Genomic DNA, 17,691 nt, shown 5'->3' with positions numbered 1-17,691 from the left:
CAAAAATATTAAGGTCATTTTGTTTTCAAATAAAAACCATCATCTCACATTTTTTATGCTGTTGGGAATGAGATTGATGAAATTGAAGTATTCATGTAAACTAAAAAGGGTCACAACAGTTAGGACCCTGTAGATGAGAGAGCAGTGTTCTGTGATGGAGACTGAAGAACTTACTTAACTGTGTTAGAGCGCTCTCCAGTGGACATTTCATCACATGCACTTCTAATTAGATATCAATTACTTCAAGTCTGTAAAAAAAACGAAACCAATATTGTATAAAACAGACGGGCAGAAAAAAATAACAGAACTAACTAGGACGTAGCAGAATGGCTAGTGCAGACTAAACACTGATGGCAACTGACATGCAAACAATATTAATATTGAATAAATACGATATGGAAACAGTGTGGTCCACATTTATTAATTCATTGTTTTTTTCAAAATCCACAAATTGGAAGAGGAGAAACACAGTCTAGCATTTTACATAAACCTTCATAAAAGAAAAGAGCTGTGCGATTACATAAAGTAGGCGTGAGCTTAAAAGTTCCAAATGTATAAAAAGATAGATACTTAAATTAAAAAAACTAAAGTTTATAAAAATTCAATTGCTCAAAAGTGAATCTGAAAATTGTGAGTTTTTAAAAAGTAATATAAATTTTGACATCAATAGCCTATGCACTTTTGTTCGAGGAATTAGATTTTAGGCATAATAACTAGCAGTTTATATTGACATATATTATTTTGATATTCACATCTTATACGGCACCCCAATCAGACACTTCCTGGTTCCCTGACATATCTCACCAGCATGACCAGAGAGGTGGCTACACCGGTGCTTTCAGTCATTTCTTAACAAAGTCTCGTTAAATCTTAAAAGCACAGAATATTACAAACACAGAAACACTCTAATCTTTCCTGACTACCATCCCAAATACCGTCATGTACAAAAATACAAACAGCACAGTCCCGTCGCCTTCAGAGAATAATGTTGCCCTCTAGAAAAAATGTCTGTCCTCTGGTTCATTTAAAAAGGAAACCGTTGTTTGGGAAATAAAAAAATGTGATCCTTGAAGGTGCTGAATTAATTCAAAATTTGAAAAAAATCAATATCAAAAATACTCCAGACTTAATAAATCTCGTGTATAAACATTGATAGTTTTTTGTAGCACCATTGACCTACTTGGTGCAAGGACACTTATCCATGAGTGGCTTTTGTTATTCCAGATGACTGTGATGGTCACACACATAATGATGCTACTGTGGCAATGCTATAGTACACATTACAATGAAAACACATCGCTCTATAAAGCAACTAACATGACATTCATATGGAGTAAAACTAAAACGTGTATTATAATGAACCCTACAATGAAACTCAGTGAACAGTTTGGACTTGTAAGTGCCGCTAAAACCAGTGCTGATAACTGGATCACTGCATGACGAGACTGGTGTCTAAACAGCCGCTAGATGTTCAGTTCTTCAGATTGTAACACACAAGAAATCCATGTTTTCAACCACCACTGTGATTTAAAAAAAGAAAAAAAAGAACACAGTGTAGAAAAAGAAACGGATAACAATGGTGCAAGCTGTAGTAATTATCTGCACATTATAATGCACTTAAACTATGGAGGGTGAAAACAAACGCACACACACAAACTCATTGTTTGCCGTAGTTACAACGTTAAAATTTTTTTTTTTTAAATCACGCTGTAGTATGAGTAGTTACTGTGGATTGGCTGGAGCAGGCTTCATTTGGTTTCACCGGCAGGAGGAGAGGAACCCAAGAGAGGAGACTTCGGTAACACCTGACAAATTTAAAAATAAAAAAAACATGGTATTATTGATGAAAACTTTGATGTCATACTTATGTCCTTATCTAGGACCAAGTACACTACTGATACCTGATTATACAGAGGGGAGGCGTGTATTGCATGCAGTAGAAAAAACAAGCTGTGTGGTTACACTCACAGCTGTCGTAAGTGGACAAATCAGTCAATAACTTCTTCCTCTGTGGGAGTTTTCTCCCTGTGTGATTGTTGAATGCTGGAGTAAAATAGTTTCTCTAAAAAGGATGCCCTTATGACAACAGTAAGTGTTTGTTAGCAGTTTATCAAAGGACTCACAGGGGAAGGAGGCTTTGCAAAGTTGAGGTGAGCATACAGAAGCACTGCAATGTCGTTCTGGCTGGCCTCCAGGGCGATGGACAGAGCTGTGCTGCCGTCCTGAAAGAAACGAGGGGATGAAGGTGAGATGTTTCTGGGCAGGTTTTGTCAATAAAAAAAAACAATAAAAGAGACAGAAGAACGAAGATGGAAAGGAAATAAATGCTTACATTGTCAGTGAGAGTCGCATCACAGCCTGGCACAGACAGTAGCTGACGCACAATGTCCACGTGACCGTGTTCACACGCACACATGAGTGCCGTGGAGCCGTCGTCATCACGGATGTTGACCTGTGCCCCACAGGACAGCAGCGCCCGCACCATGTCCCCTCGACCGTGGCTGACCGCGAGCATCAGCGCAGTCTGACCAGCCTACGAACACGCATTTAACATCTTTAAACTCATTTTCAACGTGTGGATCTAATTTCAGAACAATTTCTTTACATGCTGCACCTGGTGACTAAAACGCTGCAGTTTTATCAGACACATTAGTGAGGAGAGTACTGAGGAGCACATGTAAACGCTCTGTAAGTCACATGGGTTTGGTTGTTTGCGGAGGTGCAGTGAAAGCTAAGGAGCAGTAGAGGGCGCACCTGGCTGGCCTTGGCGTTGACGTCCCCGGTGCGCAGCAGCTGTAGGACGGTCTGGAGGTCGTTGTCAGAGTGGAAGGCGGCCAGCGCTGTCAGCATGATGGCCGTGTAGCCCGCCTTGTTCTGCTTGTCAGCATTACACAGGCCTGTCAGGTAAATAGGGCAATCAGTGAGACAGCAGCACAAACAATGACAGGGATGTATGACGTGTTGGAGACGGGAATGTTTCAAGCCCATATCAGCCACATCTACACTTAAAATCAACCTTATCTTGTCTCGCTTTTACTTTTTTCTCACGCACACCCAAAATCCCACACACTTATATAAACACACACACACACCAGTGTCCAGCAGCCGTTTCACCACGGGGAAGTTGGAGTGGGAGACGGTGTAGTGAAGCGCTGTATTCCCGTTGCCGTCTGCCATGTTGATCACAAACTCCAGCAGCTGAGGGGAGACTGAGGCGAAGGTCTTCATATAGGCCTCGACGACAGCCGTGTCCGCTGCTTTGTGACAGGACACGCGCAGCCACTCCTGCAGCACGGTGGTGTAGGCTGCCCTCTGAGGTCACACACACAATGAGGACGATTTGAGACACATGCACACTTGACAGAAAAAAAGCAGAGATGACAGGCACACAGACCAACCATGATGAGCCTGTCAAAATCAAATATAAGGAAAGGGTTTGTTGGAAACTAAACCTCTGGAGAAACACACAGGAAACGTGTTGTATGCTCTTCATGTACTGTATAATTAAACCTAAAAGCTCAACACAGCAAATCCTTTTCTCTCTTTTTGTATGACAAAAGCTTATGTATCCTTAACTAATTCAAACATTTAGCAATCTTATATTAAAAGAAACCTATAACCTCTAGTTTAAAATCTCATGGTCAAAAACATTCTTCTTTTTAAAGAGTCAGGACAGAGTTCATGATGTTTTATGAATGATTGAACATTTGAAATAAATCAATCAAAAGGACACTACTGGATCTGCTGGAAAGCGGTATCGATGCTGAGTGGATTATCTTGGTCGAATGAAGTGAAGTAAATGAACACTCACTGCTCCTTGCTGGCTGAAGGCGTTGGGTTGCCCCAGGGCTTTCTGCAGGGCGTGAAGAGTTGACATCAGGCTGTCACTCAGGTCCAGTCTGAGACAGACGAGGAGACAACATCAGTCACGAATGCTCGTATCATTACATCGGTCCGTTTCTTAACCATGTGCATGTTTACCTGACTTGCTTGGCTGGTGCGGTGGCAGTGTCCTTCGTAAGGCTTTCAGCTGCTGGCGTCGGCTCCGATTGGCTGGAGAGGGCGGTTGTGTCTGATTGGACGGTGAACTGCTGCGTGGTAATCTCAGTGGTTTTGGTGACACACAGCGATGAAGAGCAGCTTTGTTCAGGAGTGGATTCAGTGCTTGATGATGTGGAGGTGATCTCCTGGGTGACTGTGTGCTTTTGCGATGGCCGGTCGACAGTCTCGTGAGCGGCAGCTTCGTTTGCTGGACATGGAGGACCTGGAGAGGAGTCGGAGGCAGTGTCTGTTGCTGGTGACTGGAGGGCTTTGTCTGGCAGTTTTGTGTCTCCAGCTGCAGATTGATTGGGACTCTGGTGCGACTCGGCTGGCGGCTTGACGGCAGTCTGTTGAGGTACACTGTTGCTTTCTGGCGGCTGGAGAGCCTGGCTGTGGGTTGTTTTCTGTTGCTGTGCCGCTGAGTCCGGCAGTTTTTCTCTGGCTTCATGATATTCGCTGGAGTCACTCCCCTCATCCGAGCTCTCGCTGCTGCTGTCGTCTGATGATGTGGACTCGTAGCTGCAAGTCAAGAACACGTTTCCCTGTCAAACAGCTCCACCACAACTGACACCATTATACCTTTGGCCAAGTACTCTGGTTCAGTGGGTGAGTGGTGAAAATGTTTAAAACTTACCCGCCATTGACTCCAATGAACTGGAGGTTCTTCTTTGTAGAGGGAGATCCTGGTTCACCTTCGGCTTTCCGCTTCATAATGGACCTCAGAGAAGACTGGGGAGATGAGGCTGGAAAATGGAACATGATGTGGTGAGAACAAAGGTCGTGATAGTTAAGGGGTGTTTCGACCAGAGTGCAGTCCGGTTACCTGTCTTGGGGCCTTCTTGTGACTGGACAGCCTCTGGGGATGTTTGCGCCACTGTCTCTTCTTCTCTTGAATGCAACAAACTGATCTGATTACCAGACGTGCCTACAGCAACGGCGGGTTTAGCTATCGGCACCGAAGTGGACAACTCGCTCTTTAGGACATCGCGCACCTGCTTGGAGCTGACGGCAATCGGCAGCTCAACTGGAGCATCTGTGAGACAGAAATAAGACTTCAACTTTTCAGCCTTAACTCATCAAATATCTTATGGAGGAATACAATCAGAAGAAAAGACATTTGTTAGCTTACTGGTTGCACTTATACTAATTTATAACTTATTCTAATGCAATCCAATGGCAATGCAATGAATCCTGTCTTATAATCTTAAATGTTAGTGCCAGACACCTTCAGCTTGTCCTCTGTGGTGGCCCTCCATGAGTCCACCCGCTTGCTGAAGGCAGGGGGAGCTGCAGATCTCCGCTCGGAGCAGTGTGCCCACCTCCACCACGGTGGGCTGCTCGACTGTGTACACCTGGATTCCCACAGTCCTCTGTTCCCTCTGTTGGGGCAGCTGTGTGAAGCTGACCAGAGTGTGCAGGCTGCAGCCTTCTGGCTCCTGCCACCCGACGCTGGTAGCCATGACTGGATGCTCTGCCTGAGGGGCCTTCTGGACCGCTGCAGCCTGCTGCTGCGCATCCTGCAGCTCCTGCACAGTCCTCTTTAGCTGGCCCTCAAGCTGACCCACTTGATTCCTCAGAGCCTTTGTCTCTGGCAGCAGCCCCAGATCTTCCTCCCGAACACCGACTCCCACGTGACGACTGCCCCTCGAGGCCTCTGGACCCACTCCGATGGTGCGCACTTCCCGCTTTGCATCCGGTCGCACTCCACCAACAATGACCGTGTCCTCAATCTCACACCCAGAATCCTGAAGCTTGGAGCCGTTGGGTGTGGTGGGGGACAGTGGCTTGTTGCTGCTCTTTGCCCCGGTTATCACCTCTTCTTCAGGGATGTCGATGTAGAGCTCGCCTCTGGGACGACCTCGGTTGAAACTCAGACTATGACCCAAGAACTTCTGGCTCTTCAGTTGGACGCTGAGCTGGCGTTTCTCCTCCTGAAGCACAGAGATTTTGACCTGCAGCACAGGGATGGTCTTCACCTGCTCCTCGAGCTCCCTTATCTTCCTGAGGGCCGTGGCCATCTGCTCCCTGACGTGCTGCAGGTGGGCTGGAGTCGGGGTCACTGGCGTGGACAGGCCAGAACTCAATGGGGTGTAGGAGCCGCCTCCACCATGGGCTCGGTTGAAGCTGTGTGCACTGCTGAGCGAGGTGTTAGAGCCTGCCATGCTGCTGTGCATGCTGCCCAGGTTGGAGTATCTCCGCCCCTCTTTCTCCTCCTCCAGCTTCCTGCGTGCATCCAACAGGGTCTTCTCCACCCGGGCACTGCTGAAGCTGGGCCTCTGCGTCGTGTGGTAGCCTGGGGCGCAGTATGAGTAGGAGGAGTGTCGGCTGTCCATGCTGGTGTTGGAGCACAGAGACTCGGTGGAGGTCCACCAGGAGCCGGTGTAGCCATAGCCACGGGGCAGGGAGCCATAGCGTGGCCGGCGTTGGATGGGTACCTTCTTGATAGTGTTTCCCTTCTCTATGTCGTTAACATATTTGAGGAAGTCCAGGTCCAGACGGTAGCCATAGGGGGTCTCCACTGAGTAGGGCGCCTCCTGTTCTTTGCCGTGCAGCGAGGGGGGAGCAGGCGGGTTGAGTTTCCCTGAGGGGGAAGGAAATCAACTTTAAACAAACGGAAATCTGCGTCTAATCTTGGGCTCAGACTTTAGATAACAGCATTAACTTTGGGCTGCTGTGTATTTACATATGTACTCTGAAACAATCAGCAAATTAGGCAAAGTTCCTATAACCTGACCTTATAAGTGTCTGACAGTTTAAATCTTTACAAAATAAGTAATAATCTAAAAATAACTTAATTTTTGGAGAAATATTCGTAAAAATAAACAGAAGCTGCACCTGGGAAGCCGGGGTCCATATGCAGCACCTGAGCCATAATGAGCCTGTGGCTGCTTTTCAAACAGTCACCAACTCTCACCTGTGGAGAGAGAGACACGGGTTGAGTTCATTAATGATTAAACAATATGGAACAACTAGACTTCCATTCAGAGATATTTAATAAATATGTTTCGGTTCATAGACCTTCATCAGGTTACAATAAGAGTACATAAATGAGAAGACAAATAAAAAATGTATTACAGGTCGATCACAACCGGTCATCGACATGCGGAGGGACGTAGGGAGATAACACGCTGTTATTGGGGGATGTTGTCCAGGACGCAACTCCGAGGAGGGAAAACAAAACCCCAAACTGACTGGGTTGTCTTATTTTACAGTTCGTGGGTTGGCACTGGAAAATGAGCTGTCCCCTTTAAAACGAACAAGATATGCTGTTCTTGCAGAAATAGCGACACGGAGGAGAACACTCGTACATGATTGTGTCTGCCCAACAGAAACGTGACAGTGTTGCGACGGACATCTGATGAATAAGCCTTTTCTCACAGCAGACACTTTGACTCGTCATAGCAGGAGAAGCTCAGGTGTGAGTAACACTGACGATGGCTCTGTGCCATTCGAGTGCTCCAGTGAGAGGGACAGTGAGCCAGCATGCACTGCACCAGGACCCTGAAATCAGCTATCGTTCATCATATTATTTACACCTGTGACGAGTCAAAATGTTTACCATAAAAAGGCATATGGACTACGGTAGATGTGAGTCCTCCATTACTTTTGGTTTGCATTCTTTTAAATGATTGTTCTTTTAACCGTATTTTTATTTTTGCGTAATGGTCAGAAGGGTTTCTTGCACCACATCACCCTCCTGCCTCCCTTTCTAATTGTATCTGTTCGTCTTGGGGAGCATAGCGGGTCACAGTCGATTGTGTGTTTGTTTCTGTTCCGAGCGTTCAGAGAAGAGGAGTTACAGAGGAAAGTTTCCTGGCAGCTAAATCTAAGACAGAGGTTTCAGACTGCCAGTTACAACCTTATTAGGAATCATCAGCGCACACTAACTTCGCCTCTCAATTCAGGGTTTACAGATACTCTCTCTCTTTCTCCCCTTCACTTTCTCCACATCTTCCCCTTCTGTGTCTTCTCTTATTTCTCTTCTTTTTGTGTTTTTCCGGTGCTTTCCCCCCCCTCACTTCACATCAGCTGACAATCAGGAGGTTTCAGCTGGTCAACAGTTTCCCTCATTCACCCGCTCAGTACTTCGACACAGAAAGCATCGTGACTTGCTGAGAACTCCAATACATTTTCCCATCAGGGGTAGTAATGCACTGTGAATCGTATCAACTAAAGACTCTTTACTCCCACAGAGAATAACAAAGTGCCGGCAATGACACAGAGCTCACAATGCCAATGCCTGTGAGTTTGTGTCTGCTTGTAAAAGATTAACTTTCTAGGTCATCACTTTGTGGGAATTGAGGATGTAATGTTAAAGCCATCCAAAGCATTGCCCAGCTGAACACCCTCGTATTACTTTAGACTTCAAGGGGCTCGGATCTCTCTGGTGCTGCCTTGTGACCCTCGCCACTGCTTTGCTCGTTTGTGAAAAGTAGGCCGCTTGGAAACACTGACTGAATTGACTTGGTATTTTTGAAGTCCTGCAGCCAGTTTAATGTCCTGGTGCGAGTCCCCTTATCGGTGCCCCTTCATCGCCCCTAGTACCAAGATTACTGCACACACTGTGAGGCATGCACGTACAGACCCATTCCACCACTGACAGAATGAAAAGTCCTCGGAAAAGATTACACTGTCAACTTTATAGGGCACTGACACTAAGCAAACTATATTTTTGCTGACAGAGGAATTTATCAGATGTCCGACACTAACTTTAAGACTTCCTTACATTAAAGTTTTAGAGAAAGAAAGAAGATGGGGAGCACTGCATGGATCTAAAAGATATGTTATGTTAAAAACTAAGAATTATAGGCATGGAGGCGAGGCAGTGCGAGCGTCTGTTTATCTCCAGCATGGCATGAAAGCGTTAGATTGATCGCGTGCTTCGTGTTGTACAGTGCGGTCTGGGTATGCCTACATGTGTGAGAAAGTGAGAACAGGACAGAGAGAAGGGGAGTGGCTGAGAGTGAGCGAGCATGTCTATGTGAGTGTGAGAGAGTGTGTATGTGTGTGTGTGTGTGTGTGTGGAGGACGGTGCTGACAGGGGACAGTTGATGAGATATAATTAGGATCTGCAGTTAGGCAACCAAACATCCCGGCCCAGGAGACGAGACCGCTCGTCTGCTGCCGTTCCCTTTGAATGCAGTTTTCTACAAATCACATTCACACGAGAACTGCTTCAAAATGTCTCTCTCGGCTTATTGCTTCTCCGGGTGCCATTCGTCCCACATCACCCCCTCAAAACGCCCACTCCACCAAACCCCCACATCTGCTTCTCCAACAGTGGCTCATTGGGTGATTCAGATGTGTCAGCATGTGTGTCTGGGGAGGAGTGGTTGACCTTCCTCCCTCTCTCTCTCTCTCTCTCTCTCTCTCTCTCTCTCTCTCTCTCTCTCTCTCTCTCTCTCGGCTCACAAACAGAGTTCCTTTGAGATGACATCTGAACAGAAACCAGTGTGCGCCTTCCTCATCGTCACCCTGCCATTCTTCAGGCGACTCTCTCTGGCCAGCTTCATCCAGGACAAACGCATTTGCCCCCATCACAACCCCCCCCCCCCTTTACCGCCACATACAGCTGCACACCACACTAACGGAAGTTCTACTCCCTCCATCCCCTGCTATTAAGATTAAGACAGCCCCGGGGGGATAAGATGCAGGTCACCCAGCACAAATTACACATCTGTGGTATGTCCTGTAAGCTGTCACGAGAATAACTGCAATATACTGTAGTGTAGCGTCTTTGACGTCTCAGCAACTACTACAAAACGCTGATTTGTGCTCTCCCAATCACACATTCTGCTTGACTTACAGCATGTTTATAGATTATTGTGCCTCGAGTAAATCATTGGATTGAGACCACCCTGAAGAGTAATTCAAGATGCCAGGCCTCATTTTGAGGTCAGCGCTCTCAAGTTTATCAAACTCATTGCTCCCATTCATTGAGTCACCTTCTTATTATTGCCAATACAAAGGATTAGACCTCAGTGTTGCGCAGTCTGAAATACCGCTCTTCCCACCACCCAGAGCAGATCTTTTTTTCCACTGCCTTACCGACTCTCTGAGCGTTTGGCGATTACTATTCTGCTCAAGCTTGGGAATGGTTTGTGAATTTGGAAAAGGAGGAAGAGGGATTTATTTTCCGCTTCATACCAGCCGCAAGGACGGGATCTCTCCTCCCCAGGCTCCTTGCTCTCCCTTCCTTCTCTTGCACTCTTACAGTCAGCACCTGTGGGAAACCAGAATAAAAGGAAACTTGAACGTTGGCCGTCACCGTTTTTGATAGTAGCAGTTTGTAGCCCAGATCACAGGAAAATAAAAGGAGATATCCGGATAAGTAGTCCAGCAGAAGACATCAGGTAAACATGTCAAAAGGTGTTTTTATCTCTGTTGACACAGAGATAAAAACAGACGGGTTTCAAAAGAGAGGCCACCGCCAGACTGTAAACACAGAAAAAAACATTCTAAAACATTCCAGAGGTTTTGAGTGATGAGCCAGATGTGGACAATGTACCCCCATGAAATGCCAATCACCGTCTCCTTGTGCTGCAGCCTGACCCATGCATATAGCTGCTCTCCCAACACTTCCCCTCCGCCTCATTCCTCTCTCCAATACAAGGCCCTCTAATCAATTCAAGGCCGGGATCCTCCCTGCCATGTGATTGGGCAATGTTTTCTGTTTTCTTGCCTCTGTGACTCACACCCCCAAATCCACAGGCGCGCACACACACCCTCCAGTTTTTTTGTGGGAACAGATCACCTTAAAGCCAGACTGATGACTTCATGAGCCTTCTAATGCGTTCCCTTCATGGACAACACAGACGTGAAGCTTGCGCTGTAACCGCTGCATTGCATGTCGATCAGATAAGCTGCGTGACTGCGTCTGCTGATTCTCATACATTCTGCTCCGGCTGCTCAGAGTCATGCTGCTGTGGAAGAGCGGTCGACTTTTTGCCTAAAAAACACCGATGGGTGACCATTGCATAATTTCATAACGAGACGTGTTGTTCAGCGCATTGTTTCACATTGTGGTCATGCAAATACCACCGAGGGTGGAGGGGCAGGGGGGGGGGGGGGGGGGGGGACAGACCTTTTAGACTGGAACGACAGCCAAATCACAAAGAGCCATTCATTCAGCCCCTAGTTCCACAGCTGGTTCTAATAGAAAGCAAAGAGGGGCATCTCAGAGAGAGCGAGAGAGAAAGGGTGTGTGGACGAGTGTGTGGTGAGGAAACAAACAGTTGATGAAGCGCTGTGATGGACCCACACACTGACAGACGGGAAATAGAAGGACTGAGTGATTGATATCTAGAGGTGCCCGAGGCTCCAAAAAACATCCGACAATCTGTGCTGCTAATTGTGTACGACACAATATTATGAATGCATCCCTACCCGATTATAGAAACTTATATATCAATGCCAAAAGCTGCTCTCAAAGGATTAAAGCAAGACAACTGTGTGGTTGGAAAATACTTGTGTAAGACAAATACCAAACGTTACAGGAGACAACTTGACCTCCCATCGACTCCCACACAGCACAGACGAAAACACTGGCCGAGGCCTGAAGACTCCCACAGATCCACAAACACAGCTGTAGCTTTCAGGTTGATGTATTCTAGTAAGGGCACGCTGAAAGCCAAGTGATGGAGCTGCTTTTAATTTGTCTGTCTTCTTCATGATGAATCTGACAGTAGCAACGTTTTGACAACAGATTACAAATGCACCTTTTTCTCATATCACTTTAGCTTAGAAAGGCTCTCAGATGACCACTGCCCCTCTCTTCAAGCCAAGCAAAGCGATGTTGCCAAACTGAGACGATATCTGGCAACAGTTTGAAGTCTGATGAAGAAAGGGTAACAGGAAAAGGGAGCTCCAGCTTTCTATTCCCAAAGGATCCAGAAACAACCCAGTCACTTCCTCCCAGCCCAGGAGAAAGAGTAACAAGGGGAGGAGAGCGTAAACGGGAAAGAAAGGAAAAACAGGAGAAGGGGTAAGAAAGAAAGAGAAAGCAGAAGAGAGCAGTGCGGTGTGTGAGCGAGGGTGGGAGAGAAAGAAAGAGTGGGAATGTGAGGAAAAGAAAGGCAAAACTGCAGGAGGAGGGGGGAAGAACTGCTGCTGAGAGTTTCAGATGGAAAGTTCTCGAATGAGAAGACTGTTCTCTGATTTGAACACCACCAGTATGAATCACTGCTGCTGAACGATCACATAGGCTGAGAGAACTTCTCACAATGACTTTATACAGTTTAAAAGGACCTTTCCTCATAATCTTAAAAGGCTCCGCCTAGAAGATTACCATCATTTGTGCATTCCTCCCCTAAAAATATCCCGACAATAGAGAAACCCTACGAGAAGCTGCACTTTGTCTCACCAAATGAAGCCGAATGTTATTCAGAGGTTTTCCCTTCAGAGTAACAAGCCGCAGAGACCTCAATACAGACAAGGGGAAGAGTTTCAAATGCTGCATAAAGATCACAACGGGAGACACGGCTGTTGATCAATCTACTAAGACTTCTTTGTCCTCCTCTTCGCTCTGCAGCACAGATGGCTTCATTCAGCCAAATGGTCCTTCATGAATAATAAATCAGAAAACATTACAACAAATCTCTCCCCCGAACAGTTTCAGAGTGCTAAACGTGGTCGTTTGTCACCAAGCGAAATGTGTCCGAACGGCGTACGTCACTGCATGACAGACGACTTCACCACGTGAACCGAGGCCAGATGATCTTATATCAACACAGTGTGTGCCTGCGCCGCTGAGTGGTTTTTGACTAATTTGGAGTTAAAACTCAGGACAGTGAAATCATAATCCAGTGGGACGTCCCCTCCAGGACGCTCTGCCCTGTTTTTTACATTAAGGAGTGGCGGTATGGAGGAGCAGACGGCGCTGGGCTGAGCAGTCTGGCTCGAGTACGGCCAAGAGGAGGAGCCGACCAGCTCCCATTACTCCTGGATCAGGAGCAGAGTAAACACCCGCCGGTCTGCGATTGGTCATTGTGCTGACCTCCAACAGGAAACTGAGCAAGGGTGGGGCTGAGCGGCAAGGAGCGGCATCGGGAAAGAAGACAAAAAAAAGGGAGAAAATTTAGGAGAAAATTCCTGTGCAGTTGTGGAGGTGGGGATTAAGAATGACGGCGAGCAGAGAGAACTGTGGGGTATGGAGGGGAGGAAGACGAAGTCCAGATGGCAGTGAGACGGGCGGTGGGGAGCCGGTCACAGCAGGGCCGGGGTTAAAAGCGCAGGTCAGCGTGTGTTGTGGCACCGAGCGGAGGAAGTAACCTCGCTGCAGCGGCGCTGAACTTAAGAGGTTCCCTCTCAGGGATCTAATCAATTACTTCCTGATTCAGTGAGAGCTGTTGAACTAAAGACTGCGGACATAAAGACAATAAAACAGGCCAAGAAAACATCCACCACACTGACTATTCCAACAAGTGTGTGTGTGAGCTTTACTGGACAGAAAAGTCCATCTTGCTTTTCTGAGTGATTAGTGTATTGAAAGGAGATGAAGTGCGATTATTTAGGCAGATAATCACAGTCCTTAGTACCTCAAAAGCCAGATTAGACCATATGTTCACTGAAAACATCGCTGGCTGCCCCAATCAACAACGTTAAGTAGGAGCATTAACCCTCTCTGTCTTGACCAATCACTTTACACTCATCAACCTCGAATACGACTAAGAACTTTGGGTTTGATCATCAGAACACAAAGAAAAACAAGCTGCAGGCTGCTTTGAGGGTGAACAACATGAAGAACAGGCCGTTTGGGTTTCTAACGGGGCTGGGCGATATGGAGAAAATAAAATATCACAATATTTGAAACCAATTACCTCTATATCGATATTATTGTTGATTGTTTAATGTTGTGCACCACCTGCCATGTCAAATTCCTTGTATGTGCAACATACCTTAGAAATAAACGGTTCTGAAAAGACCTTTTAACAACATTATCGATCTTTATATCGCTAACTTGATCTATTTCAGAGATGGCAATGATCATTAATGTTGTGTATTCTTTGAACAGAACAGTTCATCCATCATGCAGTAAAACTGTCCAGCGTTGTTTATCAGTGGTGGGCCGTATAGACAGTGACAGACAATCTCTCGCAGGTTTCAGGGTGTAATTTCATTATAGCGTCACTAAACTATTTAAATGCCCGGCGTGTGGCCCAGCGTGCAAATGGGCTTTATAACCCTGCATTCCTCGACTGCACCCCTGGGTCCAAAAGCTGTAATGAGACAATCACATTCCAGCTCGGTGAAAAAAGAAAAAAGAAAAAAAAAAACTTCTGAAGGAAACTCCAAACGTGACCAGAGAATCCCAAACTGCGGTGTGAGGGACTCCCATGGGGTCTCTGATGGGTTTCCACTATTATTGCACGCGCTAGATCTTAAAACAATAAGGAAATATTCTATTGCCTCTTCATTAGGTACACCTGGCTACAACTAATCCCACAGAAAAGTAAATATTAGAATGTATATTGGGGGCACAGGCCGGTGACGCCATGAATGACAGCACACAACCCATCTGACTGCCTTTGCAGCTGCTACGATATTTGGCTGTCCGCTGGGAGGTGATTTCATACATCCAGCAGCCCATTACAGGAGCAGGACAGTGGTGTATTGTATGTATGAAACAGTGTAACAGGCTGATGACTACACCCCCACATCCTGCCAACGCATGACCCGAATCATCACAACATCTCATGTGTTTACTGGTGAGTGTACCACACACGAGACATGAAGTTCATTGTTAAAGTAACAAGCCTCCATATTAACACAAAACAATTACATATTCAGGGGGAACATCTTCATGTATGCCTATTAAGACCCGACGTATTAGTTCATTCAAGGAAATCACTCCGCTTAGAGCCTATAATAGCTTCTGAAAGGCACACGTTTGGATAATAGACTTTTAAATTGGTTTACCCTCCTCCTGTCCAGCGGACATACAACTCCATCACCTCTAATCCATCTTCTGAGGATAGAAACTCGTCGGTGGTGTGGACTGACCGGCTACAGGCGGCGAGAAGAGCAAATTTGAGACCAAGAGGCGGCAACGAAACGCTGACGAACATCTGGAAGTAATGGAAACTTGCAGAATGCACGGACCCACCCTCTCCCCCGAGTCTTTACTGAGCTTTTCATTTGAGAAAGAAATAACAATGAGAAAATGGTTAAATTGTTGCAACAGATCACGTGTAAGGCACGAGGGGAACGTTTCATAATGAAGGGCAGACAGAAACAAACACCCAAATGTGTTGCTCGTTCTTAACTGACTGGGAAGGGGGGGGGGGGTTTGGCAATGCAACCTACAGTATACTGTAAGCTCGCTACAACATTGCAACTCTTTAATCAATGCAACAAAAGTTAAGGTCGCGCGGCAAAATCCCCTCTCTGACACCGACTGAACATGGAATCTAAACCATTTTATATAGAAAATGCTTTATTAATAAACATTTATATTATAATTATCAGACCCAAATAAATAAAATGTCACCGAAAACTCACGTTTCCGTTTGACAGATTCACTCATAGTTCATATATGAATATTATTATGATGATCATAACAATATAGATGTTATGTTAACGGCGCTTCTCGCCGCCGCGCAAAGCCTCCAATGATGCTCTGAACAAAAAGGCACGCGCCGGAGGAGGAGCGACCAGACTGTTCAGCATTCTTCTAAAGGTAAAGAAACACGCGTGTGACATCAGGAAATCTAATAATTCTGAGGAGCGAGTATTAATATGAGTATTACTGAAGCGGGGTTGGTTTTGGGGGATAAAGGACCCGTACGTTACTTCGGAGAGAGAGAAAACCGGGGAATGGGGAGGACCGACGCTTCACAAAAGAAGTCACACTCTCAAGAAGGCGGCTCGTCTGCAGCGCTTTAAGATAACAGTCTGACAAAGAGACACACACAGTTTTCAAACGGAGGAATCGTAAGTTATTAGCGGTTCTTACCTGCTCTCTGGATATCCTTTCAGCGGCCCAGGAGGAGCGCTCACTGACGGAGACAAAAACACCGCAGCCAAGATGCTCCGAGCCCACCCCCCCCCCCACACCTCCTCTTAAAGGGCCAGCGACCACGAGGCCAATCAGGGAGCTCCCACTCTGCCTCCATCATCTCACAGAGCTTTCATTTAGCTCCGAGGAGCCAAGCTTCTTCATGCACCTGTACAAGAACAGGACCTTCAAGGAAATCCAAAATGAATACAGTTCATTAATAAATGTGCTTACTTTCCATCATGACCCTCTAAGCTCTTAGTGTTTTAAGGACCTTCACCAAGGGCCTCCCAGGCTCTTCATGGACACCAACGAACTTCAGCAGGAGAACCTGCCAGATCCTCTGAACACTTTAGGATCTCTGCAAGGACCAGCAGGGAAACTCAAGCTTCCCAGGAAGTACAAGACATTTCAAGAACATTCAAGATTCCTGGAGTACCAGGAAGAAACTCCAAGGACATTAAAGGATCTACAAACCTTAAAATAAACTCAAGGGGGGAAAAGAGAAAGGGGAAGCGAGACCAGAGCTTAAATACACACTCACATAAACTAAAATAAATGACATGTGAATGTTTGACATATGTTCAGGTAATAAAATGTAAAAGACAAACACCCACAACATATTTCATCAATATCCATTCAGAAAAGATAAGTCTGCAACTTATTGATGAGATTCACATTTTAAAACTTTATATTTACAGTTTTATTTTCTTTATTTCAACTAAACACATTACGACTAAACTACAGTAGAGTACTGAGTGATCTTGTTCGGTGGAAAACTTCCGGTCCTCCGCTCCGATTGACCGAGCCATCGCAAGTCTTCGTAAAGTACCTGAACATAAACGCAGAGCCCTTCATTCTGGTGAAGCAGACCAACATTGCCGGCTGTAACGTGGATCATCGTATCGCCACAGGAAATTCAGACTAATGGTGTGGAAAAGGGAGGCCAGGAAGACATCTGGATCACATCCATCCCCGCCTGGTCTCTATGTAACACAAAGGTTGGTGGATAGTGTTTGTGCGAGTGTAGGAAGCAATGGGATTTAGCAGAGGAACCTGAGGGATGACGGTTTCAGGTCGTCTTTCAAAAGTCAATAAAAGGTGAACTAATCAGTGAATCAACACTCACTTTCAGCTGTTCTATCACTTAGTTAACTGCAGTTAAGTTAATCACCACAGAGGTAAACCAGATGTTCCTGGTTTTAGTTCTTGATTACAAAGCCAGAATGAAAAGCAGAGTTTACGACTCCAGAGATAACACTGAGGTGGTCCTGTTGTTCATGTCCTGTCTGAATCCATCAAGCCTTTGTTGTTTATTTTTGCTTTGTTCTCTGTGTTTAAATATACAATAAAGAACTGATCACAAAAATAAAACTTTTGCTGAAAGAAACTACTATAATATAAACAATAAATCTAAATATAAGTCCCCTATGGATTATTGTTGTCATCCAGCATTGCAGATACTACACAGACCTCCGATATCACAATGTTATACCATTAGTACACTAAAGACTCCTAAAGAGAATATATTACATATGTTCAGTTATGGTCACCACACAACTCTTTGATAAATGTATAATACTGAGGGAAAGCTATTCTTCTGCTCAGTAGCCCCACACAAATAAAAGCTGACCAGAGAAGTATGAAGAGAAATT

The 17,691-nt window shown here is 45.7% G+C and overlaps 1 protein-coding gene across 4 annotated transcripts; it reads right to left on the bottom strand.

Moving 5' to 3' along the window:
- Positions 1-400: 400 nt before the first annotated feature.
- On the bottom strand, positions 401-16,077 carry kank2 (KN motif and ankyrin repeat domains 2). 4 transcript variants are annotated; one of them, XM_079281173.1, is made up of 13 exons: positions 15,995-16,077; positions 10,189-10,264; positions 6,877-6,955; positions 5,267-6,622; positions 4,865-5,074; positions 4,676-4,784; positions 3,982-4,560; positions 3,812-3,899; positions 3,093-3,312; positions 2,755-2,897; positions 2,333-2,533; positions 2,124-2,222; positions 401-1,805 (listed from the first exon to the last, which is right to left on the bottom strand). In XM_079281173.1, exons 3-13 carry the CDS (start codon positions 6,911-6,913, stop codon positions 1,749-1,751), a joined length of 3,099 nt encoding a protein of 1,032 aa, XP_079137299.1. In that variant the 5' UTR covers positions 6,914-6,955; positions 10,189-10,264; positions 15,995-16,077; the 3' UTR covers positions 401-1,748. The 4 variants fall into 4 exon arrangements, with proteins under 4 accessions (XP_079137299.1, XP_079137302.1, XP_079137301.1 ...); XM_079281176.1 differs by lacking the exon at positions 15,995-16,077 and adding an exon at positions 14,994-15,083; XM_079281175.1 differs by lacking the exon at positions 15,995-16,077 and adding an exon at positions 14,959-14,985.
- Positions 16,078-17,691: the final 1,614 nt, after the last annotated feature.

This window comes from Melanostigma gelatinosum (genome assembly GCF_949748355.1).
Source record: "Melanostigma gelatinosum genome assembly, chromosome: 13".
NCBI lineage: Eukaryota > Metazoa > Chordata > Actinopteri > Perciformes > Zoarcidae > Melanostigma > Melanostigma gelatinosum.
Note: the sequence above shows the minus strand (reverse complement) of the source record. Positions and strands in the feature narration are given on the sequence as shown.

What these genes read in the sequence shown, in the direction of transcription:
- kank2 (XM_079281173.1), bottom strand. Translation starts at nt 6,913, where the DNA reads ATGGCTCAGGTGCTGCATATGGACCCCGGCTTCCCAG. An exon ending in TTCATTGGAGTCAATGGCGG is followed by an intron (nt 4,561 to 4,675) that starts GTAAGTTTTAAA and finishes CTTGACTTGCAG; the next exon opens with CTACGAGTCCACATCATCAG. An exon ending in ATGCGACTCTCACTGACAAT is followed by an intron (nt 2,223 to 2,332) that starts GTAAGCATTTAT and finishes CGTTTCTTTCAG; the next exon opens with GACGGCAGCACAGCTCTGTC.